Source organism: Mustela nigripes, chromosome 11, assembly GCF_022355385.1.
Source record: "Mustela nigripes isolate SB6536 chromosome 11, MUSNIG.SB6536, whole genome shotgun sequence".
Classification (NCBI taxonomy): Eukaryota; Metazoa; Chordata; class Mammalia; order Carnivora; family Mustelidae; genus Mustela; species Mustela nigripes.
In genome coordinates, this window is record NC_081567.1 from 37,446,343 (window position 1) to 37,470,536 (window position 24,194).

The following is a 24,194-nucleotide window of genomic DNA, read 5'->3' on the forward strand; positions in this document are numbered from 1 at the left end:
AAAGTCCCTTGTCACTGCCTAAGCTCACAAACCTCTTGGGACTCCGAGCGGCCAGCTGTGGTCTCAGCAGTGCTGCCCGATGGATTTGATCTTAGCCTGGACAGCCCGGGAAGCGAGCTCACTTCCCGATGTGCCACTGAGGCGCAGCACCCGGTCCGCGGCCGGTGTGGGGAGTAGCCTGGCCCACACCCGCCTCCTGACCATGGGCTCAGAGGAGCGTTGCGACCTTGAAATCCTGCGAGCCAAGTGGGGCGGGGCTGCGGGCGCATGGCCCCTGGGAGGGGCGGGCCGCAAAGGGCGGGGCTAGGCGTGGACCCGGGCCGGCTGCGACCCCAATCTGACGGGTCAAGATGGCGCTGGCGGTAGGAATGCGCGTCCTGACGCGTTCCCTGCTGCGACCCTGTGCGTGACTTAGGGGGGCGACCGCGGCGGGGGGGTCGGTGGGCGGGGGAGAGGCTCGGGGACAGGGAGGAGGCCCGGGGTTTGGGGGTGCGGGGTCGCGGCCAGAGGGCGGCGAGGCTAACGGGCCTCACGCTGTCGTTCGCAGGGGTCCGGGGCCCCGGGGCGACCCCGGGGCGGACGGGGCCGGTGGCCGGCGGCGGGGACTGCGTGCGGTGCTTCGGGAGCCCGCGGGTGCTGGTGGAGCCTGACCCGGCGGCAGGTAAGCGCGCCCGGGACCGCAGGTCCGGCCCAGCGCGGCGCTGCCTCCACGCGGCTTCCCGGGCTCCCGGGGGGCCTCTGGACGCCCACGGGCCGCGATACAGCGCAGTGCTGAGCACATTTCTTTTGCATTCGGATCTTGAGGAACCTCCGTGTAGGTGGTTTACGTGCGGCCTCCCCCCGTTTTTGTCCATTACTAGTTAGGGCGGGGGGTGGGGGGCAATCCCAAGCCGACTCCCCGCTGAGCGTGACCCCGGGACGCGTGAGCTGAGCGGAAGCTAGAGTTTTGCGCTCCCCCCGGAGGGGGCCCCCCCCCCAAGTCACTGTGAAGTTTAAAAGGCTTGGGCTTGTGAAGTTTGACGGTTGTGTCCCTTTATCTAAACTATTTAATTGGGTGACCCAGCCCGTTCAGCATCTGCCTGCGGCTCTGCTGGTGATCCCAGTGCCCCAGGTAAACCTCTGGGCTCCTCGGGGAGCCTGCTTCTCCCTCTGCTCCTCCCCCAGCTCATGCTCCCTCTCTCTGTGTCAAATAAGATCTAAAAAAAGAAAAGAATTGAAAGTATTTTGGAATAAAATATTTTAGTGTTTCTTCCTTAACCCTCACCATGGCACAGAGCCGTTTTACTAAAGAAAGCCAGCAGCCACATTGCAGTCCCTGCTCACTCACCCCTAGCTCCCATCAGAGCATCTCTTAAACCTGCAGCAGGGACAGAGAAGGTAGAAAAAGCACTGTTCAGAGAGAAGTAGGTTTCCTTTAAGTAAGAAGGCTCCCACGCTGGGGCATGAAAAAGCCTGTCCTCGGAGATGGGCATAGTTCGGGCGCGCTGGCGGACGGGGCCTTTTGACAGAGGCCTGGTGCTGGGGGCTCGGGCAGCCTCCAGTTGCAGCCTCAGCCCCCCTCCCTGCCCTGGCTCAGGGTTGGGGCTGCTTACCCTGGGACAGCCAGGTTCACCCAAAGTCCTCTTCCTTAATGCATGTTCACCTTTGGCCTATTTACCTTTCCTCAGTGGCCTCAAATCTGCTAGAGCAGGCCCTATGAAAACCCAGTCACCCTCAGGTTGCCCCAGAGGCCCTGGTGGCTAAGCGTCCAACTCTGGATTTCAGCACCGGCCCTGATCTCTGACTCTGACTCCGCACTGGGCTCCATGCTGGGCACGGAGTCTCAACCCCAGATGCAGGAGGAAGGAGAGGGCAAAGGGACCAGACGCTCTAGTGGGGAAGGGTCTCCAGCCAAGCTCTGTCCACAGTGTTGCTGTGAGTCTTATCCACACACCTGGCAGGAGGACATAGCTGTAACCATGGGGACAGCAGTGTGTGGGGCAGCGGGTGAGGGGGGAGCCTGGGTGCCGGGCCCAGAGGTCATGAGGGCTGTGACTGCCACAGGTGTCTGCAATTCACTCCCTGGATGGGCGCTTTGAGGCACAGTCAGAGTCTGGCCGCACTCAGCCAAGGAACTTGTTGGAAGCAGGCCCAGTGTTCCGGGCCCTCCTCCTCTGCTTTTCAGTTTGTCTTGTCCAGGGAGGCACAGAGAAGTCAGATTTGTCTTCTCCGGTCGCTATGAATGCGCACACCTCCCCACCCCCTCATCTCCCCACCGCCGCCCACACTCCTGCACTCTCCAGGAAGAAAAAACCCAGTGAGCCTCAGAAACTGCTCTGAGCCCAGTTCAGAAACTTGCTTCTGGGCACGCCCATTGCTGCTTCTGTGCACACAGGTGTGCCACCAGCAGGTTAGTCAGTACTCCTCGTCAGAGGCATCCAGGGAGCCCATTTGCCTCCGGGACTTAGTTGTCAGTCTGGAGTGAACGGTTGTGTTTCTGCAGCCCTCGGGGTCTGTCGTCAGGCAGGCAGTGAGCACACAGGGACCCAGCCAGCAGAGCCAGCAGCCGTTGGCGGACGAGTGAGTGCACCGGGGACAGCTCCACATCCGGCCACCCGTGTTTGTGGCCTCTGTTCGTAAACAAGCGTGAACGAGAGCACCCTGAGGGAGGTCCTCCTTGCTCTGAGAGTTTGCTCACTCACCACCCTCCCTCCAAGAAACTCCAGCCGTTTGCTCCTCCCGGGGATGGAGCACGCACCTGGGAGGAAAGGATGAGCAGAGCTTGGTGCACAAACATTTGCAGCAGCGTGGTTCCCAAGAGCCAAAAGGCGGAAGTGGATGCACAGCGTGGGGTCCCCACGCTGCGGCTAGGGTCAGCCTTGAGAGCGCAGTGCTCTGGGAACGCAGCCATATGGAAGAGCTCACAGATTGGACGCTTCCCTTTCTAGGAGATGGCCAGGATAGATGAGTCCGTAGGCACAGAAACCATCGGCTGCAAGGAGCCGGGGGCGGAGGGGGGGGGTCGGTGACCATTGATGGGCACAGTGTCCTCTCTTCTGGATAGACCCACTCTACAACTAGATGGTGGTGGTCATTTGGCACTGCGGGTCACTAACGACCCAAATGGTCCACTTTTAAAGGGTGAATTTCTGTTGGGTGGATCTGGCTGTGGCCAGGCCGAGGGTGCAGGCTGAATGGGTGTGCTCTCCCCTCTTCGCGTTCACACTAGGGTTCGCTGTGATGAAGATGAGGAACCCGCCCGTGAACAGCCTCAGCCTGGAGTTCCTGACCGAGATGCTCATCAGCCTGGAGAAGCTGGAGAGCGACAAGGCCTTCCACGCCATCATCATCACGTCGGTGGGTTCTCGTTAGCTGCCCAAGTTCAGGCTCCAAGCTTGGGCGCCGGCTGCTCAGCACGTGTGTGTCCCCCAGGAGAAGGGCCTCCCTGTCACAGAGCCCCGGGAGGAGGTCTCAGCTCAGCCGTTGTGAAAGGCAGGTGGTCCCAGCTTCTGCCGCCAAGGCTGGGAGCGTCCTCGGGCATGCACCTGCTTCCCTTAGACCCTGGGGTTGTACCGGGTATGGCCCAGAGCGGTCACCTCGCTGAATGGGTGGGGCTCTTGCGGCCTGATGTGCACCGTCACTGGGAGCCAGGGGCCAGGGTTTGCCGAGCCTCGGCCTGCAGAGAGAGGGCTCCTCTGTGCTGGTTCACCGTGGGGGTGCCCGGGACAGCTGCGGCAGACCCACCTGGACACATTGCACATGCCTGGGAATGTTGTGCTCCAGATGATTTCTGGAAATATTCCACTTAGGGTGTAGTTTGAGAGCGTGCTGCTTTCTCTCTCGTGCCCTGAGGCCGAGAGTGCCGCAGAGACAGGCGTTCATCCCTCTGCTTCCCCGGCTTCGCGGTGGTGCCAAGTTAGTGGGGGTGGGGAACGGCACTGGCCTGCGTCCCTTGGAGCCCACGTGCTCTGCCCGCAGATGGGTCAGTGTTGTGCTCTAGGCTGTGTGTCCGCCGAGTCCTGAGCAGGGTCCTGTCCCGTGGGCCCACAACAGGCGGTGGCCTGCAACAGGCCTGCTGCTGCGGGGTTATGGGGACATAGAACTGTGGGCCGCAGGCTTGGGTGCACAGTCCCAGTGGAGCATTCTCTCCTGGGCCTCCCTCTTTGCTTCCTCCAGCTGCTGGGGGGTCCCAGGGCTCCTGTCCTCCGGTCTCTCCTGCCATGTGTCTCTCTGTCCAAATGTCCCTCCCCTTAGAAGGACCTTTGCTCTCCTGTGATTGATTGCCTGTTGATCACAGCGGCCAAGACCCTGTTTCCAAGGACAGTCACATTCATAGGTCCTGGGGGTAAAGGCGGGTCTGTGTCTTTTTCCAAGGCACAGTTGGGCCCACCGGAGACCGTTGGCGGAGTCTCCGAAATCTCACCGTCATGGTCATGGTGCAGAGCACGTCCCCCGCTAGGACGACGGTGCCTTGTGTTGCGGCCGCAGCGGCACTCTTCACCTTTACTTTCCCCAAGCGCAAGGATGTGGGCCGGCTTCAATGGGGCTAGGCCGTGCCAGGGATGCCGGGCTACGGCGGGGACCTCGGCGGGGCAGGACCCAGCGCAGGGACGTCCGCAAGAGGCAGTCACAAGGCTGTGTGGCCTTGCCAGGCCACGGCGAAACATGGGCCGGGGACCCAAGAGGGTGGCTTCCAGGGGCGGCGCAGGGGCTGCAAGGAATCGCATCCAGCACCCTGCTCGCAGCCTGCTCCTGTCGCTTGGCACGAGGATGCAGGGACGGTGCCTGTGACTCTCTCGTACTCCACCTGTCCCCCGACTCTATGGAGACAGACACGTGGCTGTCGGCCTGTTCATGGAGCAGGGACAGGGCATGTCGGCCCCTAGACCCCCCCAGCTCCAGCCACGGGAGCGTCTCGTTCTTATTTGCTCAGGGACATTGTGACTGCACTTGGGGGAGCCCCACAAGTGCGCTTTTCCCGTGATGACTGCTCAGTCACCGTACTCCTCCCCCTCCCCCCTTCTGGGCCAGCAGGTCTTTGCTGCAGGGCCACCGTCCCCTATCCCAGCTACGTCTGCTGGTGTGTATTTGCTTTCCTCCCTCCCCTGGGGTCTTTGTCGCGGCCCAGTGGCAGCTGCACAGCATTTGTCTCATGTGTGACAGCCCAGGGCAGAGGTCTGGCTTCCTGGTTCATCGTCCCTTTCCTGCCTTGCTGTGTTGTCACAGCAGCCCCTCCCGGCCTGCCCTGTCATCTGTAGCTGGCTTGACCTTGGGGAGCCATCAGAACATGGGCCCCGAGGCCCCAGCTTGCCACCCCCGGGGAACACGACCTCAGCCCCACCGCCTCTGGAGCGCCTGTTGGGCCCTGGGGACCTGCTGCAGGCAGGGGATGGACTCGGACAGGGCCCCTGGCTTTTTCGCCCCCAGGACTGCCCCGGCATCTTCTCCGCCGGCCTGGACCTGAAGGAGATGTGCGGGAGGGACCCCACACACTACGCCGAGTACTGGAAGGCCGTGCAGGAGCTGTGGCTACGGTTCTACCTGTCCCACCTGGTGGTGATCTCGGCTATCAACGTGAGTGTCCCTGCGCCCCAGCCACCTTGCTTACTAACCAGGGGCCAGGGGAGCCCCCCCCCCCCCGAGGCGCACAGGTCAGCATGACCAGGTGACAAGGGCAGGGGCACAAGGACAGGATCAGATTCATCTTTGGAAACACGGCTTTGACCTGGCCTGTGAAGACAGGGGCTGCTCAGGCTCAGGAAGCCGCGTGCCTGACAACGTGGGGGTCCAGTTAGGTGCAGAAGGGTCTGTGCCAGCAAACGGGAAGATTGGCAAGCTGGAGACTCCACAGGGTGCAACGGACAGCAGCTTGCTGTCTCTGAGGCCGTGGGGTGCGTGAGATGAGGGTGCATGAGTCTGGGGTTCCTGGGATGTCCTGCTGTGGATGGAGATGGGTCTTATGTGGTGGGACATGTCATGGCCACTTTGGTTAAGTACTTGTCAGTGTTTTAGCATCCCGGCAAAAGCCATGAAAATAGGGCGCCTGGGTGGCTCAGTGGGTTAAGCCTCTGCATTCAGCTTGGTCATGATCCCAGCGTCCTTGGATCAAGCCCCGCATCGGGCTCTCTGCTCAGTGGGGAGCCTGCTTCCCCCTCTCTCTCTGCCTGCCTCTCTGCTTACTTGTGATTTCTGTCAAATAGATAAATAAAATCTTAAAAAAAAAAAAAAAAAAAACTGAAAATAAAGGCGGTTTGCAACCCTGATGGGAGGGTTCTGGGCAGAGTAATTCTCTGGCCCCAAGAGCCGCTGGCCAAGCCCGAGGGCCCGTCGTGCCCGCCCAGCCCAGCCGTTGTGGGCATAGCACCGTGGGCTGGGGGGCTGGGGTGGGGGGTGGATCTTCCCTGGGACCTGCCTCTCTGGGATACCCCCACACCCCGCAATGGGGACAGCATGCACAGCCAGGTGGCATCTCTTCCCCCACAGGGAGTCAGCCCCGCTGGGGGCTGCCTGTTGGCCCTCTCCTCGGACTACCGGGTCCTGGCTGACAACCCCAAGTATGCCATAGGCCTGAACGAGACTCTGCTGGGCATCATCGCCCCCTTCTGGTAAGGCTGGGGGCTGCGCCCGCACTCCCCTGGCACAGGGCCAAGCTGGTCCCCCTGGGAGTCCCAGTGAGCTGATGTGTTGCAGGTTCAAAGACACGCTGGTGAACACCGTCGGGCACCGCGTCGCGGAGCGCGCCCTGCAGCTGGGCCTGCTCTTCCCACCCGCGGAGGCGCTCCGGGTGGGCATGGTGGACCAGGTTGTGCCCGAAGACCAGGTGCAGAGCGCCGCGCGGTCAGTGCTGGCCCAGTGGCTGGCCATCCCGGGTGAGGAGCTCAGGGAGGGGCCGGTTCGGGCAGGCGGGCAAAGCCAGCAGCCCCACAGCCTGGGGCTCCTGGTGAGAGCAGGGGCTTCTGCTGGAAGGGGGTCATGTGCACATTAGATACATGCATCTGTGATGCAGACCGACTTAGTCCTGCGGCCACCGCATCCAATCAGCACACAGCGGACAACGCTGGGGAGTGGGGAGGCGCGTAGAACCCCGCGGTGCGTTCCCTCCAAGTCTGCAGGCCAGGAGTCTAAAATCCAGGTTTGGGCAGGCGGTAGGGCTAAAGGGAAGGCTCCTTCCCGCCGCATCCAGACTCTGGTGGCTCCAGACACTCCTTGGCCTGTCGCTGCGTTGCGCCAGTCGCTTTCCCTCCACGTGGCCTCCCCCGCGTGTTTGTGTCTCCAGTCTCCCCTCTTCCCTTCTCTGGTCAGGACACTTGTTGGGTGTGGGGTCCACCCTGAGTCCAAGGTGATCCCACCCTGACTTCATCCACAGAAACCCTTTTCCAAATAAGGTCCCGTGCACAGACTCTAGGCCGCTGGTTAGGTTCACCCTTCAACCTGCTGCACAGGCTGTCGGAGACGGGCCACGTGTCTGTCGATAGGAATCGGGCTGGTTATATCCGCTCTGATGGAGACCAGGGGTGAGATGGCTGGCCCTGTGGGTCACTCGGTCACAGCCACACCATGATGCTGGAGCCCAAGGGCATGCAAAGAGTTTGTGACCCAGCAAGCGCCTCTGTTTGCAATGAAACAGGCCACTGATGCTTAAAGTGCGTATCATTTTCACATGCCACAAAACGTCCTTTTTTCAATTCCAAAACAATGTAAAAACCATTCTTAGCTCCCTGTGGGGGGCCAGCCTCGCTGACCCAACCGTGTGGAGAATGAGTACTTAGTGATCTGGAAGGTACCCCTGTGTTACCAGGGGGTGAGCACAACAGGGTAAGCAGCAGTTTCGCAGGGTCACCGCCTGTGCTTCTGACGGGGAGGTGGGGAGAGGCTGGTGCTCGCCTTGTTTCCATGTGTTAGTTGCCAGAGCCTCCGCTGGGTGCTCTGAGAAAGGGGAGTGGCGCGGCGTTGGCGGGGGGGCGCCTTCACACTCCGGCCCTTTTCCCAGGCCACGCCCGGCAGCTGACCAAGACCCTAATGCGCAAGCCCACAGCTGACCGCCTGCTCAAGGAGCGCGATGCAGACATCCAGAACTTCGTCCGCTTCATCTCCAGAGAGGCCATCCAGAAGGCCCTGCGTGCCTACTTAGAGAAGCTCAAACAGAAGAAAAGCTAAGGGCAGGGCTGCCTCCATGGGGCTTGTGGCCGGATGCGCCCCCCCAGGGCCCTCAGATTCCGAGCAGTTTTAAACAAGCTGTTTTCCAGTGTAAACGTACTGCCGGCTTCGTTTGCTGATCATCTCAGTAGGCCCTGTTCCCTGTAGCCGGTGTCCCAAGGGTCACTGCCCCCCACAAGCACCTTTTCCACCTGGCAGGTGGGCAGGGCCTCAGTGGGAATCCTGAACCGGCAGGCCGGGCCATTCTGGACCTCAGTGACAATCACTGCTGAGCGTCCCCTTTACCAGAGCAGAAGTGGAGCGAAATCCTTGCATGATCCCATCCCTGGCTACCCAAATGCCTGACTGCTGGGGGTGCACCCCTAGGCTGGTGACCCATAGAGAACCCCCCAGAGGAAAGCCCTTTGGCCACCACATCTGCCCATTGAGATTGAGGGAGCACAGTGGTCCAGAGACTAGGGGGAAGGGGCGTGGTGAGGGGCGGGGGAGGCAGACCTGGGGAGTCTGTCTGTGCTGCAGGACCCGTGGTCTGTCTTTGGAAAGATCACACTAGATTTGTCCAGACTCTTAAAGCTTTTTCCTCCATACAGTTCAGGCCTCTTCGCAGACCCACCACCAAGTGGAGTTGTTTCCAAAACCAAAAGCCTCACTGGGCCCCCGTACCCTAGTTCTACACATTCCCAGTCCCCAGGCGACAGGCTTCCCGGGATACGGGCCACGGCCCTGGCCCAGCCCAGGGCTCCCGAGAAGGACCCTACCCAGGCTGGCCCCATGAAGGGGCTCTGCATCCACGTCAGGTGTGTGGGTGGCACCTGCCTGGGCCGTGTGAGGAGTCCAGCCTGCTCACCACTGAAGGGCTCCCTGCACGTTGTAGAGCTGCATACTCACGGGGCCTCCTGACTGCCTATTCCTGCGTTACTGCACGGGGCCCCTCATATGCAGGTGTCTGCAAGTCTGCAGGCCCCCAGGATTGGGGGGCGGGAGGGACACCAGGGGCTGGGAGGTTGGCCTTGCACATCAACACTGTGGCTATGTTTTTACCCCAAGCGCACTCAGCCGGTGTTTGGAAGTGTCTGTGGTCTGTGCAATGAAAGGAAGCGACGGGCATGTCAAAGCCAGCCTGGTCTTGGGATCATCCGTCCCCAGCAGGGAATAAAATGGCCAGGCCGACCCTGTCCCATAGGGGCAGGGACCCAGGGCCCACTGGGCTGCGGGACCAAAGTTTGGGCCTCAGAGGGTTCGAGTCCTAAGAAAGGACGTGGAGGCCTTGAAGCCGACCAGCACGCGGTCCTGGCTGAGCACCGGCTCGAGTTTATTGAGCACTGCCCTGTGCCCAGCGCTCTGCAGGCCACTCCTCACAAGCCTGGGAGGTAGACGGAGTAGCCCATTTCACAGATGGGCAAACAGACTGCGTGGTCCTGTGATGTTTCCTAGCCGCTCGTCCCACCAGCTCTGCCCTCAGCCTTGCTGGAGGCTGGCCAGCTCCCCACAAGGAGCCCTGCAGGACTGTTCTCCTGGCCTGAGTCTGGAGGCCGCTTCCCAGACCAGGCCTTGAGGGTTTTCAATGCGACTTCAGAGTCACCTCCACAGGAAAATGGTCACTGATGGCGAGGGCCTGGAGAGGAAGCGGAGCCTGAGCCCCCTGCTGGGCAGCCTGCCCTCCCTCGGGCCCCACCTAGGAAAATGAGCAACCCCTCACTGCCTCCACTGCCTACATCCCTGTGCTGCCCGCCTCCCTATGCTGGCCAGGGATGGAGCCCACTGTGCTTGCTGCCTGCAGGTGGGCTGGGGCCCAGACTGGAGACACCCCTCCCCCCCAAACCCCTGAGAAGAGGCAAGGGCATCTTCTGCCATCCCAGACGATCCCTTCAGCCAGAACTGAGCCTCTTAAGGGCTCTGTGTTCTGGGGCGCTGATGCAGGGAGGGGCGCGCCCCCGCCCCCGCCCCAGCGCTCACCTGAGCCTGGTCCAGGCCGAACTCCTCCTGGAAGTTGTGCACGGCGGCCGACTGGGGCTTGAGGCTCCTGCGCAGGTGCGCGCCGCACGCCACGATGCGGTCATAGGCGCAGTCCGAGTTGCCCACGGTGGTGTCAGCGCTGTCGGGGATGAGCCACTTGAAGACCTCACTGCTGCGCAGGCGGACGGAAGGCCAGTCGCGCTCCCGCACGTAGTTGCAGTCGGCGTTGAAGTCGCCCAGGAACAGTAAGTCCTGCAGGGACCGCGGAGCCAGGGCTGAGCCCTCGGGCGCCGAGCCCTCCCCGCGCAGCCCCCTCCCACACACGCGCACCCTTCCCGCACCGCACGCCCCACCCCCCCGCACGCGCGCACAGGGGCAGGGGCGGGCCTTACGTCCGTGCCCCACTTGTCGATCACGTCCAGGTACACGTCGTAGAGAGCATCGATCTCCGCCACGGCCCGATGCGGCGCCGCGTGCAGCGGGATGAGCACCAACTCCCCGGCAGCTGCGGGAGGCACGGGTCAGAGGCGGGGCGGGGGGCGGGATTTCCCGGGGAAGAGGGGGCCTCACCTGAGCCGGGGGCAGAGAACTTGACCACAAACGGTTCACGGCTGAAGGCGTCCTCCGGGTCCGGGTACTGGTACGTGTCCACGACCGACACCGCGTCCTTCCTGGGGGAACGAGGCGGGTAGGCGCGCTGAGCCGGCCCCTCCCGCCCCGCGTGCCCGGACCCCGCCCCTCACCTGTAAACAAACAGGTACATTTCCTTGTACTGGTCCCGACCCAGAGGCTCGCTGCTCACGAAGCTGTACTTGTGCCTGGACACGCTGCAGAGACACGGGCCAGGCACCGGGTCAAGGCACGGTCCAGGCCATATCCGGGCCTGGACTCTGAACGCTGGGCCCTATCCACCCGCCCCTCCTCCCCACACCTGTTGATCTGCTCCATGAGAGCGGACACAGCGCTCAGGTCTGGGTCTCGCACCTCCTGCACCAGCGTGATGTCATAGCCAGCCAGGATCTGGGGGAGGGACGGGCAGATGCGGGGTCACGCCTGGTGGATTCACCCGGGAGGCCCAGCTGCTGCCCCGCCCCCGGTCCCTGGCCTCACTTGCGCAATGATGCTGCCACAGGCCGGGTCCGTCACTTTGCTGTCGCCAAAGCTTTGGATGTTGAAAGCTCCAATGCGCAGCGCGGCAGCTCCTGCGGCCCCCAGGGCCCAGAGCGCGGCCAGTAGGACCTGGGGCCCACCCATGGCGGAGAGCAGGTGGGCTGGGAGGGACAGATGCGCTCCTGAGTGTGGACCTGGAGTCAGACACACCAAGCTACCCGTCTGTGCCTCAGCCCTGGGGGACCGGCAAGGACCTGTGATTCAGAGGTCCAAGGAGGATCCTTCCCCCGCCTCTCCACCTCTCCCCAGTGGTGTGCTAGGTTTACCATGGCCATTCTACTCCTTGGGTAAACTGAGGCTCCAATAGAGGGACCCCACCCCCATCTAGGCTCCTGGTCAGCCCAGTCCCCAGACTCACCTGGGATGTGGATGGGGCGGTATTTGAGACTCAGGATCAAGGTCGGAGATTCAGGCTGGGGGTGTGTCTGTGGCAGGAGACTGACGCCTCAGGTTTGGTGGGGCAGGAATTGTAGGCCAGGGCCCAGGCGGGTATTTGAGGCCCTCGTCCAGGGAGGGGCTACACTGCTCTGGCCCCACCCCCTCTGCAGAGATGGACACTGGAACTGCTGGTTCCGGTTCCCAGGGAGAGCCCTGGGGGCAAGGTGGCAGGGGATCCACCCTGAGCTGGCGCTGGCACGAAGACCATCAGAAGCAGGACCCTGATGACCCTGCCGGCTCTGCGAAACTGTGTCCAGACTGGATGAGAGGTCCGGCCACCCAAGGTCCAGCCCTTGTTCTTATCCACGCACCCCCCACCCCCAACTAGGTCACCCAGAATCTCCCTCCCTCAGGGGTGCCTCCTGAGGGAAGGCAGGCAGTCCATTTATTAAAGACCTTCCTGGTTGGTCTCCTGCTGCTTCTTCGTTGTCATCTCTGGATAAAAGGTCATGGTTCCTTGGCCTTCCAGCCTGGTCCCCTGCCTGTGCACCCCCCCCCAAACAGCCCCATGGTTGGAGGCTGTGAAGCAGCACCCCCTTCCGCCCACCTCCATGGGGCTGGGGAAGACAGGGTCACGACTCCAGCTGGGCAGGGCGGCGGCAGCAGGCTGCCCGTCCACATGCCAGGGACACCCACGCACCCCGGTTGCCCTAGCTCCAGTGCCAGCCCTGGGAGGGGTGGCCAGGTACCTGAGTCTGCAGGGGGAGGGCTGGTGGGGGCCCCCAGGGGAAGCTGCCTGGGCAGTGGCATCACAAGTGGCAGGTTTTCGTGTTTTATTGTAAAGCAACAAAAAACTATTTACACTCCCACACCCGCTCTGAACACCTGAATTCTATGCCTCCTCTTCTATGTCTCCTTGCCCCTGCCCCAGCTCAGGAGCCTGCCGGCTGCCATACTAGACAATAACCGTTTGCACCTCGAGCTGGCCCTCGGGGGATGCGATGACCAGCTCGCCGGCGTGCTCCAGGATCTCAATGTCCTCTGATGAAACCATAGTCACAGTGGCCTGCTCGGTGCCAGTGGCGCCCGCACGGGCCGTGAGCACAGTGCCCTCGCTGATGGCCGAGGCCAGCGTCATGGCCACCTGCTCTGTCAGGCTCTCGGGTGTAGCGATGGTGATGGTGTCGGCTGCAGCCGCCTCTGGGCCCAGTCCTGCCTCCTGGTCCATGGTCACATTCTGCACGATGATCTGATGCCCAGCACTGGCCTGGTGCACGATTTGCTGCACCACCTTCATGATGTGGCTGTCCACCTGTGGCGGCAGGCGGCTCAGCAGGTGGCTGTGGGGCAGGTGCCAGGCCACCCCCTCCGGCCCTTCCCCTGGCCCCCACCTCCGTCTGGGTGCCCTCGATGATCTCCGCGGCTTCATGGGTCTCTGCGTCATCCGCAGCGGCCTGGACGAGGGACAGAGGTCAGCCTGGTAGTTCTGAGCCCCAGCCCCACCCCAGCGGCCCCACACCCACTTCGATGATGTACTCCTGGGTGTCCGCCACCACGGACGAGAACTCCACCAGCACGGTGTGCGGGTCCTCGGCGAGCACGGTGGCGGCTGCTGTGGGGTTCTCCTCGGACACCAGCAGCTCTTCTACCTCCAGCAGGCAGCCCCCTGGGGGCGGGGGGCTTGGTCAGCAGCGCTGTGGCCCTCCCGGCCGCCCCCACCGCCACCCCCCGCCGCTGCCCGGCGGCCCTGACCTTTCGTGCGCAGGTGCCGGTTAAGCGTGCCATGCTCGGCAAAGCCACGGCCACACCTGTAACACTTGAAGGGCTTCTCCCCCGTGTGGTGCCGCACGTGCCGCACCAGGGAGCCCTTCTCCCGGAAGCCTCTGCTGCAGAACGGGCACACGTGCGGCTTCTCCTCCAGGTGCGTCCGGAAGTGCACCTGCTGGGCATTCTGTGGGGCCCCACCGTCAGCACCCACCTGGCCTCGGCCGAGGCTCAGTATGCGGCTCTCCCACCCCCGCCACGGGCTGAGGGAAAGCAGGGGCTGAGGGAAAGGGCCCAGGCCAGGCAGGAGGGGCGAGGGGCTACATGGGGAAGGGGGCGCTGGGATCTGGCCCAGGACAGGGGAGCCTGCGGGTCATGGGGGTCAGGTGCCAGGGTCCCACCTTGGTCTTGTAGCACTTGCCACACTCGGGACACGGGTAGGGCCGCTCATCAGAGTGGACACGCCGGTGGCCACGGACGTGGGCGATGGTCTTGTAGAGCTTCCCACAGTCTCCACAGCGGAAGCGGCGCTCACGCACGTGGACCTCCTGGTGCTTCTTGAGCAGGTAGGCCTTGGGGAAGGCCTTGCCGCACTGCACGCACGTGAATGGCCTTGGCCCTGGGGTTATAGGTGAGGTCAGGCCAGGGCTGTCCCTCGAGGGCCTCCTGCCTGCTGACCGCCCAGGGACCAACCTAGCCCCCCACTGTACACCCAAGGTCCATCTGCTGCCAGTGCCACACCCCCTGCCACCCCCCATTCCGCACCTCGACACCCACCTGCATGGCCCCTTTTGTGGGCTTCCAGGGTGGCTGCCGTCGGGAAGGTCTCACTGCACTGAGGGCACGGGTGGGTCCTGGGCACAGTGGAGGCCCCACTGGCCACCTGCTGGGGGTGGGGGGTGGCCACAGCACGCTTCCAGCACCCACTGTGGGTGGGACCCCAGCAGTACTGAGGAGAACAGACCCATGGCAACCGCCTCCCCTCCCCGGTCCCACAAACTCCATCATGAGCCCCGGGAAGGCAGTGAACAGGGAACAAAGTTCCTGCAGAAGGGGCTCGATTTTTCCACCACAGGGAACACAGCAGGGAGGTAGCCGCTGGGCTGGACCAGTGACCCTGTAGCTGGGGTCCAGCCCCCACTGAAGTACGCCGGCAGCGCAGGCACCTACTGTCTCCACGGGCTCCACCTCCAGCAGTGGCAGCTCTGGGGTACCGTCTCCCAGGGCCTGGGGACTGGGTGCGGCGGGAGGGGCTGGCTCCAGGGCCCCCTCCTCTCCGGTGACGCGCTCAAGGACAATGCCGGAGTTCTGCATGGCCTGGTGCAGCAGGTTCTCACGGCCACTCTCACTGGAACAGGGAAGCTCCTCAGGGCCCGGGGGCTGTAGGCACACGGTCCCCACTTGTAGCCACTGCACAGGACAGACCCTGCAGGGCCCAAACTGTGCGTACTCAGAAGAGCGTTTCAAGGAGCCCCACAGCCCGCGCTCCCCACCCTTACTCTTCCTGCCCCCGGCCCCTTGCTGTCCTCTGGCCACTGGGGTGCCGCCTCCAGACTGAGCACCAGGAAGGCAGGCCAGGTCGGTCCTATTCCCACTGGAGCCAGTGACCAGAACAGAGCCTGGCAGTGGACAGACAAAGGCCACTCCCCAGGGTGGCCCGCACCTCTGCAGCCAGGCCTTTCATGCCCAGGGGCAGCTCTTGCATCTGGACGTGGACTTCATGGATGACCGTGCCCTTGGCATCTGTCACCAGGTGAATCACAGGCGAGGTCTCCATAGGTTCTCCCGACACTGATGAAGATGGGACCGTCCCCATGGTGGAGCCAGACCCTTCAAGGCAGAAGCCAAAGAACTTTGAAAAAGCCCGCCCAGCAGGGTGGCCCCCAGGCCAGCGGCCAGGGTCAGGGCAGGGGGTCCCTACCTCGCTGGGCTGCAGGCGGGTCCTCCTTGCCGACAAGCACATCCTTGCTCATGCTGAAGCGGATTTTCTCTGTGCATGGGGTGAGAGACTTGAGGTGCCGGGTCAGTGCACCTGACTCCCGGAAGCTCTTCCCACACTTGGCACACTTATAGGGGCGCTCATCTGTGGAGAAAACGGAGTCAGCTCCAGGCAGGGCCAGCGGCCCCAGGGAAGGCGCGCCCAGAGCCACAGCCTCATAGCCTCTGGTCCCCGCCTGGCTCACCCGTGTGCCGCCGGTGGTGCCGGATGAGTGAGCCCTTGGTCCGGAAGGAGGCCCCGCAAAGCTTGCACTCATGGTCCTTGCGGCTACTGTGGGTCACCATGTGGGCCTTGAGGATGCTGCCCTGGGGGGGGGGGGGGGACAGTGGGGCTCAGGCGCTGCCGGAGCAGGAGGGGGAGGCGGCCCGCCCGCATGCAGCCCCGGGGCCCACCGTCTTGAAGGTCTTGTGGCACAGCACACACACGTAGCGGCCTTCCTCGTTCACCAGCAGCTTCACCTGAGCCTGCTGGCCCTCCCCGCCGAGCACAGGCCCCCGACGGCTGGGGCTGCCCGGGGCTTCTGCCATCTCGCCGTCCCCTGGCTCTGCCTCGGCAGCCACGATGACCTCTTTGATGTGTCCACTGCCTGAAGAGAGGCTGGTCAGCCCGAGCCACCTCGGATCCCTCACTGGGAACACTGCCAGGCGGGCCGGGAGGAGGCAGTGCAGCTGTCCAGACCACCCTCCCGCCCTGGGGCCTGACACCTGCCCTGCGAGCCGGAGGCGCCTTGTCTGAGTCTGCAGAACCGCCAGGGGCACTCCAGGACCCCGAAACGGTTCCAGCGAGGAGCCCCAGCGTGAGCAATGGTGCCCCCTCCTAAGTCTAGGGGCACAGGACTAGATGTGGGCAGGGGTTCTGCCACCCCCGGGGACAAGTGAGTGCCAGCATGGAGATGGGGGTGAGCCGTCTGCCCTGCTCACTGCCCCCTGGGGATTGCCCGCTATGTCTGGAGGCCGGGAGGGCCGGGGACACATCTGGGGGCGCGAGCACTCCTAGACACCTGGGACTGCCCGAGGGAGGAGGCCGGGCTTTAGCACCTCTCACGGGTGATGAAGAGATGTTGACAACGTGCAAAGCTAAGCTGTAAACACACTTCACAATTTCTGCTCTTAAAAATAACGTGTGGGGACCGGCTATAAAGCCACCCTTAGGAACTATCTCAGTCAGGCGGGCGGTGTTTTGACGAGCCACTCTCCCAAACAGAACGGAAGCGCTGTGACTCAGAAATAATTAGGGGCATCTCTCGCCCGTGCCCTGGCTGACGCGTCCGAGCTCTATCTCTCCTCTGCCCCAGATGCAAACTTCTGAAAGGACCCGGACTTCTGCCAAACAAGGACTTGAGACAGAGCGTGGCGCAACAGGCAGTGGATGGAGGGGTCAAGGAAGAAGGAACGTGGCTGCCCGAGTCCAGGGAGGAAATTCAAGTTTGTCCGCAGGGAAGAGGCAGGAGGGCCTGGTACAGGCACCCCTCCACAGCCGCCACCCACTGAGGCCCCCGGCCCGGCAAGGACTAAGATACCCCGAGTCCTGAGATGCCAGCAACTGGCTGTTTCAGACTCTAGCTGACCTGGACCAATGAGCAGCTGACATCAAGGGGACATCTGGGGCACCCAAGGGGGCAAGAGAGGCAGGAGGTGCCGGAGAGGAGCCCCCCAAGCTCAGGGCAGAGCAGCCGAGCAGCAGGTGTGGGCCGGCTGGGGGCTGGGGTGCTGTGAAGGGACCTGGCGGGCCAGGGGTCCGGAACCTGTAGGTTCCCTCTGAGCCCAGGGAACTTGTTTCCTACATGACACCACTCATGCCGTGCCGGAGCCAGAGCCCAGCCCCACCTCCGCCATGACAACAGTCCTGTCCCCAAGCAGCACAGGCAAACGTCCCCGTCCACAGGAATGTCAGACAGCACCGAGAGCGGGACAGATGTCCTGCCGCCGCCCTGAAGCGGGACTTCAGCAGAAAAGCCTACTCTGACATTCCCCGCCCTGAGGTCTCCTCCGTCTCTCTTCCCGCCCCAGATGTCCCTAGGGCTTCGTGAGGCCGAGTTCCTCCTGTTGCCCAAACCTGCACCTGCCAGGCCGCCCACTCACACACCTGCCAAGACTCCTGCCCCGGCAGAGCGCCAGGGACTGACTACAGCCTCCCCAGCCTCCCTCCCTGTAGGGACACGCCCAGCCCCTGGCTGCCCTTTGAAGGGTCCCCTTCCCAGTCCAGCCCAGTCCAGCCCTGTCAACACCCCTCTCCTACCTCAGTAGAGCACCCGAACTTAAAAAGAGCCACAAGGAGGCTGACCTGGCTCCACACGCTCATAAAAGCCAGGTGCGCATCAGGGCACGCGTCACCACCCCCACACGGGAGGGGACGGCCAAGGTCAGACAGCAGGTCAGGACAGAGCTGGAGCAGCAAGTGTGTCCCGAGCTCCCCCAACCTGACCCTTCAGAGCCAACCACGGGTTAGGGAGCAGGACCGGGGGTGGTAGAAAAATAGCGAAGGTTCCAGAAGGACCCGGGAAAAAACAGTCTGGGGAAGCAGCAGCAGGACACAGAACACCCAGCAAGGACTCTGAGTATAGGCCGTGCGCCTCCCCTCTCCCAGCAGGGCCCGCTGCCCGGTGCTCGGCCCTCCTCAGCCAGGCCTTGCTCTCAGGCGAGCAGAGAGACAGGGTGGCAAGGGTCCCCAGCCTCCAGTGCTGACCACAGACAGCTGACAGGTCAGCAACAGCTGTGCGGAAAGCGACATGAGGACAGCCACGGTGGGACCGTGCTGGCTTACCGACGATGTCAGGTGTGTGGCTCATGTCTGCTGTCAAAGCGGCCGCCTCCACCACGATGTGGGCCACAGTGATGGGCTCCTCCGGGCTCGCCACCGCTGGCACCACCTATTGAGGGGGGACAGGGGACACACAGGACTCAGCTGTGGGGCTCCAGAGCGCCCCTGGCTTGGAGAGGAAGGCTTGGGTTTATGTCCCTGCAGAAAGGCTGTGGTAGGGCCTTTCATCTCCTCCAGCATCTCTCCTGTCCCTGCCCTGAGCCTGACTCCCACCTGGTCCCTCCACTCCAGGCCTAAGGGGTCAGCACCATCACTCAAACGCCACTGGCCACCATGGGCGGAACGCAGAGCACTAAGCACCCTTGTGGAGAAGGGCTCCAGGGGGAGGTGGCCCCACCAGCCCCAGCCAGGGGAGCAAGGGAAAGAGCCTCAGGTACATGTGACTGGGGGTCTTCCTGGAGGAAAGGGCACCACCGGGAGGGGCTGGGGAAGGGCACAGGGTCAGAGTGAGACAGGTGTGAGCCCTGCGACTTCTGGGCCACTCCCTGTGATGACCTGAGGTAGCCCCTTTCCCAAGTCTACACGATGAGGATGATGAGAGTGAGGGTGCTGTGTCCCTTAACAAGACCACGTGTGTAGTCTAAGCATGCACACGATGCCACAAAGTCAGCCACTTTCACGATAAGGGGGCTCCCACCCTTGGTGGGATCCTGAGGAACTGTGTGTACACAGCAGGAGACAAGCCCTGAGGCAAGACGGGTCCTCGGGTCCTGAGGTTCCAAGAAAGGAGGGACCTCAACTGCACAAGCTCCGGCCAGAGGCTGGGGGGAGCTCACCGCAAGGCACCAGCTGCACTCACCACCCCACTGGCTGTCAAGGGAGCCCCGGGGGGCAGCAAACACATGCACAGGTATGTGCAGGGCGGGGGTGGGCGCTCACCTCCTGGCCCAGCAGCGCACCAGCAGCAGGGGCTGCAGGAGAGGCCTCCTGGGTGGCCCGCTGGCACACCTTCTGGAGCTTGTGCTGAACAAAGTCTTCCAAAGCAGTGAACTCCGCCTGGCAGCGGCCACATCTGTGCACGTCGTCCTCATCTGCAAAGAACCTGTGGTCACTGGGGCTCGGGAGGCCTCCAGGCCCGGGGGGCCATCAGCAGCAAAGGTAGCTTCCCCAGCTTCCCATGGAGGCCCGGGATGCCAACCCCCATCCTCCAAGGTTCTGCAGAGAGGCACGGAGGGCAGCACCCAGCAGGCAGCTGGGTGTCCCATACAGGTAGGCTGCGGAGACCCACTGACGTTGTGTATCCCTAGCCCCCACTTCAGAGATGAGGGAACAGAGGCTCAGGGGCAGCTAGGAGGTGGGGGGATCCGCCCATGCCAGTCTGGGGGAGTGGGGGATTAAGACTGTTGGGCTATCTGTATGCCCTTCGGCACCTCTGGGTCCATCTGCTTGTCTGTAAAATGGGCCAATGCCTTTTACAGTGTACAGTGCAGCGGGCATCAGTGCGCTGAAGCCCGCAGGGCTTTGCCTGAGAGGCCAGCCCTCAGCAAATGCAAAAGAGGCAGCACACCCTGACCCATAACCCTCTTTCCCCACTGACTTGCTGCTTCATTGTTTCTGAACAGGTTCTGTTCTCCTGAAGACACTTGGGGGGAAACTTCCCAGAGGGGCTCCACACCCCCAGGAACATCACACCTGAGCCCCCTCACCATGTAGGCTGACCAGCCAGTGGCTGCCCCAGGTCCTATGGAAGAGACTTCCCACTCACTGAATCCCTACTGGGTGCCAGACACCTCACTGGGGATGTCACCAAATCCAGCCAGCACCCTGGGGAAATAAAGATGACTATTCTCATTCTAGAAAAATGACCTGAGATTCAAGGCCACCCTGCTGGTGAAGTGTTAGGACCAGAGGCTGACCCTGAGGGTCTTCACTGGAAGGCCTGCCATTTGCACAATGGGATGGAGGGGATGTCCCTTGTGCATCCATAAAAGTCTTCCACAAAAGTTCACCAGTTCCCACCACCTCACATGTGGTCCCACATCAAGGTCGAACACAGGGCTAGCACAGAGAAGGAGCCCAGTCAACGTCTTCTGAACTAATGAGCAAAGGAAAGCCTAAACCACAGCCATGAGTGTCCCACAGAAGACCACCGTCCCCTCCAGGTGGCTCACGGTCATGAGCCAAGCACTGAGATGCCCACCACCCTCTTAACTGTCCCACCGGGCAGGCCAAGTCTGACTCAGCGTTATCCAACGCAGAAGGGGACCGGCCGTGCCACACAACACGGACAGGACTGAGGGCGAGCCCAGCAGGGCATGGCAATCGAAAAAGAGATCCCTCTCCGGGGTGGCACTGCCTCTAATGGTCCTCCCTCCCCCAGCTGGAATTAGAAGGAGCTAAGAAAACAATGTACTGAGAATAGGAGTTCTGTGGGGAGAGAGACCACCACCCCAATATCACCTCCTCTCGGGCCAAGCTGGAGAGCTGAGGACAGAGACACTCCTGTCTGAAAAGCTATCAGGGCACCTGCGGGCCCGCCCTGGGTGTGCTGGCTCAGCGGGTCCCCACGTTGCTCTATCTTCCTTGTCACCACAGCCCTGGGAGGCAGCACAGCCCAGAAGTTAGGGGACCTGGCAGAGGAGTCACACAGTCTTGCTACTTACTCCCTGGGTGACCTGGCCGCTTTGACATTTTTGGACCTCAACAACAACAGTAGGAGCCTCCAGAGTTGGTTTTAAGATGAAAGCGCCCAATGCGGGGTAAGTGCTTAACACGTTATTAGCAGCAGCAGCACCCTCCCCATTCTGTAGGGAAAGGGAAGCTCACCAGCCCAGGGTCAACCAGCCAGAGAGCAGCAGATCCGGGCCGGAGCTCCCAGGCTGGTTGCAGAGCACCGGCTCCGCACCACTGGGCCCTGCTGCGGCCCCAGGGGCGAGCTCGGAGCCCGGACCCCCGGAGCCCCGCCCCCGGCAGCCTCCAGCCTCCAGCCCCACCCCAGCCAGGGCTCTAGAGGCCCGTCAGGTGCCGTGGAAGAGGGCCCAGAGGAGAGCAGGGCCGTGCCCATACAGGCGAAGACAGGCCGGACCGCGAGCCTGAGGGGCCAGGCTGGCCGTGGAGGCAATGGCAGAGGCCTCCACGGGCAGCTCCGGAGGCCTGGCCACCTGTGAATATCCGTGAGTGGATTTTGAGGCCCGCGGGGTGACGGGCGCCCCGCAGGAGAGGCCTGAGGGTCTGAGGAAGCCTGGAGGGCTCGTGGAGGGCTACGCAGGACTCCCTTGGGGACCCGGGAGGTCCGCAAGGAACCGGGATCTGGGACCGTCTGTCGCGTCCGCAGCTCAGGCCATCGGGGCCTCCTCCAGCCAGGACTTAGTTGTCCACATCCCGGCCGCGCCCGACCCCGTCAGGCCCCGTCAGGCCCTGTTACCTTCCTCGCTAAAGGGCGCCGGGAGGCCTAGGAAGCCGCCAGGGGCCAAGGCCGCCGCCGCCGCCGCCGCCGCCGCGACCCCGCCCTCGCCCGCCTCCCGCCCGGCTTCGGCCCGGGCTTCTGCCGTATGCGCGGCCGTCACCCGCACTGCCATCGCGCCCTCCATGTCGCAACGCGCCGCAGGAAGATGGCGGATTTACGACCGTGTCGTCATAACAACGGGCCGCGCTGAGGAGAGCGAGAGAGAACGACGAGAGGAGGGCGGGGCCAGACCGGCTTGACAGACAGCCGGCGGGGCGGAGCCTAGGAGGAGGAGCCTGGAACGACAGAGGCGACGGCAGACTCCCGGAGAGAAGGCACGGGGCGGGGCTGATCGGGGGCGTGGTTAGAGTGGAGAGGGCAGAGAGGCGAAGGGGCGGGGTCAGAGGCGGTCCCTCGGGGCGGGGCTTAGTGCGGTAGGGTCGCGGCCCCGCGGGAGGAGCGGAGGGCTAGGTTCGCATCGCTGTCGGGCCGGGGACCCGTAGGGATTGTAGAGGCTGGCGGGTGGCCCGCGGGACACTGCCCCCGCTCCGACAAGTAGTGTGGTGCTCACCGCCGTGGCCCTACCGCCTCGGGTTAGAACCTTCCTTGTTGGTTGTCGGGTCACAAGGAAGAACCCGAATTGGGGTTGGCTCTCGGGTAGCTTCACTAACCCTTCTACACTAATGCATTTCTTTTAAATTGTAATAAATACCCACAAGATTTACCACTGGTCACATTTAACGCATTCACAGTATTGTGGGAACATTAGCAACATCTAGTTCCGGAACCTTGTCCGGAAGGAAAGGGAAACCTGTCCCCTTAGCACTCCCGTTCTCCCCTACTCCCGGTCTCTGGCAACCACTTTCTGCCCGTCTGGCTTTGGCTTTTCTGGACATTCTCAATTAAGTGGAATTACACATGTATTCTTAGGTCTGGCTTGTTTGGCTTAGCATAATGTTTGCCAGATTCATCAACGTTGTAGCATGACCATACATCATTTTTTAACAGCTGAATAATACTCCATTATCTGCATAGACCAGAATGTATTCATGCACCGCATTTGGGTTGTTACCACCTTTTATACTTATTAAGAATAATGCTACCATGAACGCGTGCAGACAAACTCCTTTTATTCTTTCTAAGACAGTCTTTAGTTCTCTCTTTGAAGCTAAGTGCTATACAGGACTTTTTCATTTGATATCAACCATCCCTATTTTGAAGAGGAAGAACTGAGGCACAGAACTGATAGGATGCTTGCCGGAGGGCAGACTGGAGACTCAAAGTCTGTCCAGAGCCATGGGCTGGAAACCCACAGGGTGTGCTCTCCCAGCTCAGTTATTTTCTGTGACCCAGCCCAGTGCTGGATGCCAGAGACTCAGATGAATCAGAGCTGGTCTCCTCCAGCAAGGCTGGTCTCCAGGCAAGACCAGGCAGAGACACAAGGGCCCAGGCAGAGAGTGGGCAGCTCTGCCCTGGGAAGGACACCAAGCAGAGACTGTCTCCATGCCGGGGATGCCCAGCTGGGGCCCTGGGGACCCTCAGCCTGGCAGGAGCAAGGGATGTGTGAAGCACAAGTCAGATCTTTGGAGGTGGGGCTGGGTTAAGGGTGAGGCTGCTTTCTGCAGGGGACTTGCTCACTGTTGCAGGAGTTTAAGCAGATGGAGTGACAGCATTTCAAAAGGATCCCTCTGGCTACTGTGCAGAGAAAGGACCACAGAAGCAGGGAGATCCCAGATGGATGGTCTCTGAGTAGGACCAACAAGAGGAAGAACAGGTGAGGGCATGTGGCAGGGGCACTGGGGAGGGAGGACCAGGACGACACCTCAGTTCAGGTAGTGCTGAGGAGTACTAGGGGAACCGATGTCAGAGAGACTGAGTAAGCACCCAGGATAATGGAGTGGGGAAGGGTCTCAAAGGTGGAGAGGACAGCCTGCGTGTGGGTGACCAGGAGGAGCTGACCCAGGGGAGACAGCCTGCCCTGCTGTGTGCTCCAGAGCCATGTCAGGCTCCCCAGGAGTCGGAAAAGGGCCCCTTGATCCAGTGACTCCCATGTCCTGCCTCAGCCAGAGCCCAGGCAGGCCAGTGGACAGGCCTGAGGTCTCTGAAAGGGAGAGTGGCCAGTGGAAGACAGAAAAACCAGAGTCCCCCTTGCCCCCAGATGGCCTCCTCCTGTCCCACCCAGCCCTCAGCATGGGCTCTAGCTGCACACTGTTTGACATTCAATGCTCTGGTCACAGAAACACCAGCCCCCTTTATGAGGACTGCTCAATCTCTGTTCTTTGGATGTACTTTAATTTATTTAACCAACCCCATGTTGAAGAATTTTTAGATTGTTACCATTTTTTTTTTTTTTTTTTTTGCCACTTGAATCCTTTTTTTCAATGACTCCCATTTTTACTTGGCTCATTAGAAGCAAAACCATCTGTGAAAACACAGATTCAATTGCTGCTTGCATTTTCTAATACAATTTAAGTCCTTGCAAGGCTATTAAAATTAAATAGAGTCTGTTCTTGGGCCATCTCCATCTATGCCCCATTCAGCTTGCAGGCAGGGCTTCCTCAAGGGGGGAACCCTGGCACCAACCAT

At 62.0% G+C, this 24,194-nt stretch overlaps 3 protein-coding genes across 5 annotated transcripts; 1 reads left to right on the forward strand and 2 right to left on the reverse strand.

Annotated features, from left to right (window-relative positions):
- The first annotated feature begins 295 nt into the window (after nt 1–295).
- Nucleotides 296–8,235, forward strand: ECI1 (enoyl-CoA delta isomerase 1). The gene is made up of 7 exons (XM_059415634.1): nt 296–402; nt 548–661; nt 3,209–3,336; nt 5,407–5,553; nt 6,463–6,584; nt 6,670–6,848; nt 7,970–8,235. Exons 1-7 carry the CDS (start codon nt 351–353, stop codon nt 8,134–8,136), a joined length of 909 nt encoding a protein of 302 aa, XP_059271617.1. The 5' UTR covers nt 296–350; the 3' UTR covers nt 8,137–8,235.
- A 106-nt stretch (nt 8,236–8,341) lies between these two features.
- On the reverse strand, nt 8,342–12,354 carry DNASE1L2 (deoxyribonuclease 1 like 2). The gene is given in 7 exon segments (XM_059415635.1): nt 8,342–9,751; nt 10,093–10,344; nt 10,485–10,613; nt 10,616–10,763; nt 10,836–10,919; nt 11,024–11,112; nt 11,203–12,354. Coding segments are annotated over 7 exon segments (900 nt in total). The 5' UTR covers nt 11,347–12,354; the 3' UTR covers nt 8,342–9,697.
- A 102-nt stretch (nt 12,355–12,456) lies between these two features.
- E4F1 (E4F transcription factor 1) lies at nt 12,457–22,461 on the reverse strand. Of its 3 annotated transcripts, none has more exons than XM_059415628.1 (14): nt 21,588–22,459; nt 19,103–19,254; nt 18,167–18,272; nt 15,796–15,989; nt 15,588–15,708; nt 15,326–15,487; nt 15,068–15,234; nt 14,575–14,784; nt 14,182–14,287; nt 13,806–14,023; nt 13,393–13,591; nt 13,164–13,306; nt 13,032–13,094; nt 12,457–12,952 (listed from the first exon to the last, which is right to left on the reverse strand). In XM_059415628.1, exons 1-14 carry the CDS (start codon nt 21,751–21,753, stop codon nt 12,596–12,598), a joined length of 2,364 nt encoding a protein of 787 aa, XP_059271611.1. In that variant the 5' UTR covers nt 21,754–22,459; the 3' UTR covers nt 12,457–12,595. The 3 variants fall into 3 exon arrangements, with proteins under 3 accessions (XP_059271611.1, XP_059271610.1, XP_059271613.1); XM_059415627.1 differs by having other exon boundaries at nt 14,182–14,290; nt 21,588–22,458; XM_059415630.1 differs by having other exon boundaries at nt 12,934–12,952; nt 13,216–13,306; nt 14,182–14,290; nt 21,588–22,461.
- Between the last annotated feature and the right edge of the window lie 1,733 nt (nt 22,462–24,194).

Bases quoted from the DNA above. Each gene is read 5' to 3' on its own strand.
- ECI1 (XM_059415634.1), top strand. From the start codon at position 351: ATGGCGCTGGCGGTAGGAATGCGCGTCCTGACGCGTTCCCTGCTGCGA. The intron at 6,585-6,669 runs GTAAGGCTGGGG...GATGTGTTGCAG, and splicing joins GGCATCATCGCCCCCTTCTG to GTTCAAAGACACGCTGGTGA. The intron at 6,849-7,969 runs GTGAGGAGCTCA...CCCTTTTCCCAG, and splicing joins CCAGTGGCTGGCCATCCCGG to GCCACGCCCGGCAGCTGACC.
- E4F1 (XM_059415627.1), bottom strand. From the start codon at position 21,753: ATGGAGGGCGCGATGGCAGTGCGGGTGACGGCCGCGCATACGGCAGAA. The intron at 19,255-21,587 runs GTAACAGGGCCT...GGTTCTTTGCAG, and splicing joins GGCGCCCTTTAGCGAGGAAG to ATGAGGACGACGTGCACAGA. The intron at 12,953-13,031 runs GTGGGGGCCAGG...CTGCCGCCACAG, and splicing joins TCGAGGGCACCCAGACGGAG to GTGGACAGCCACATCATGAA.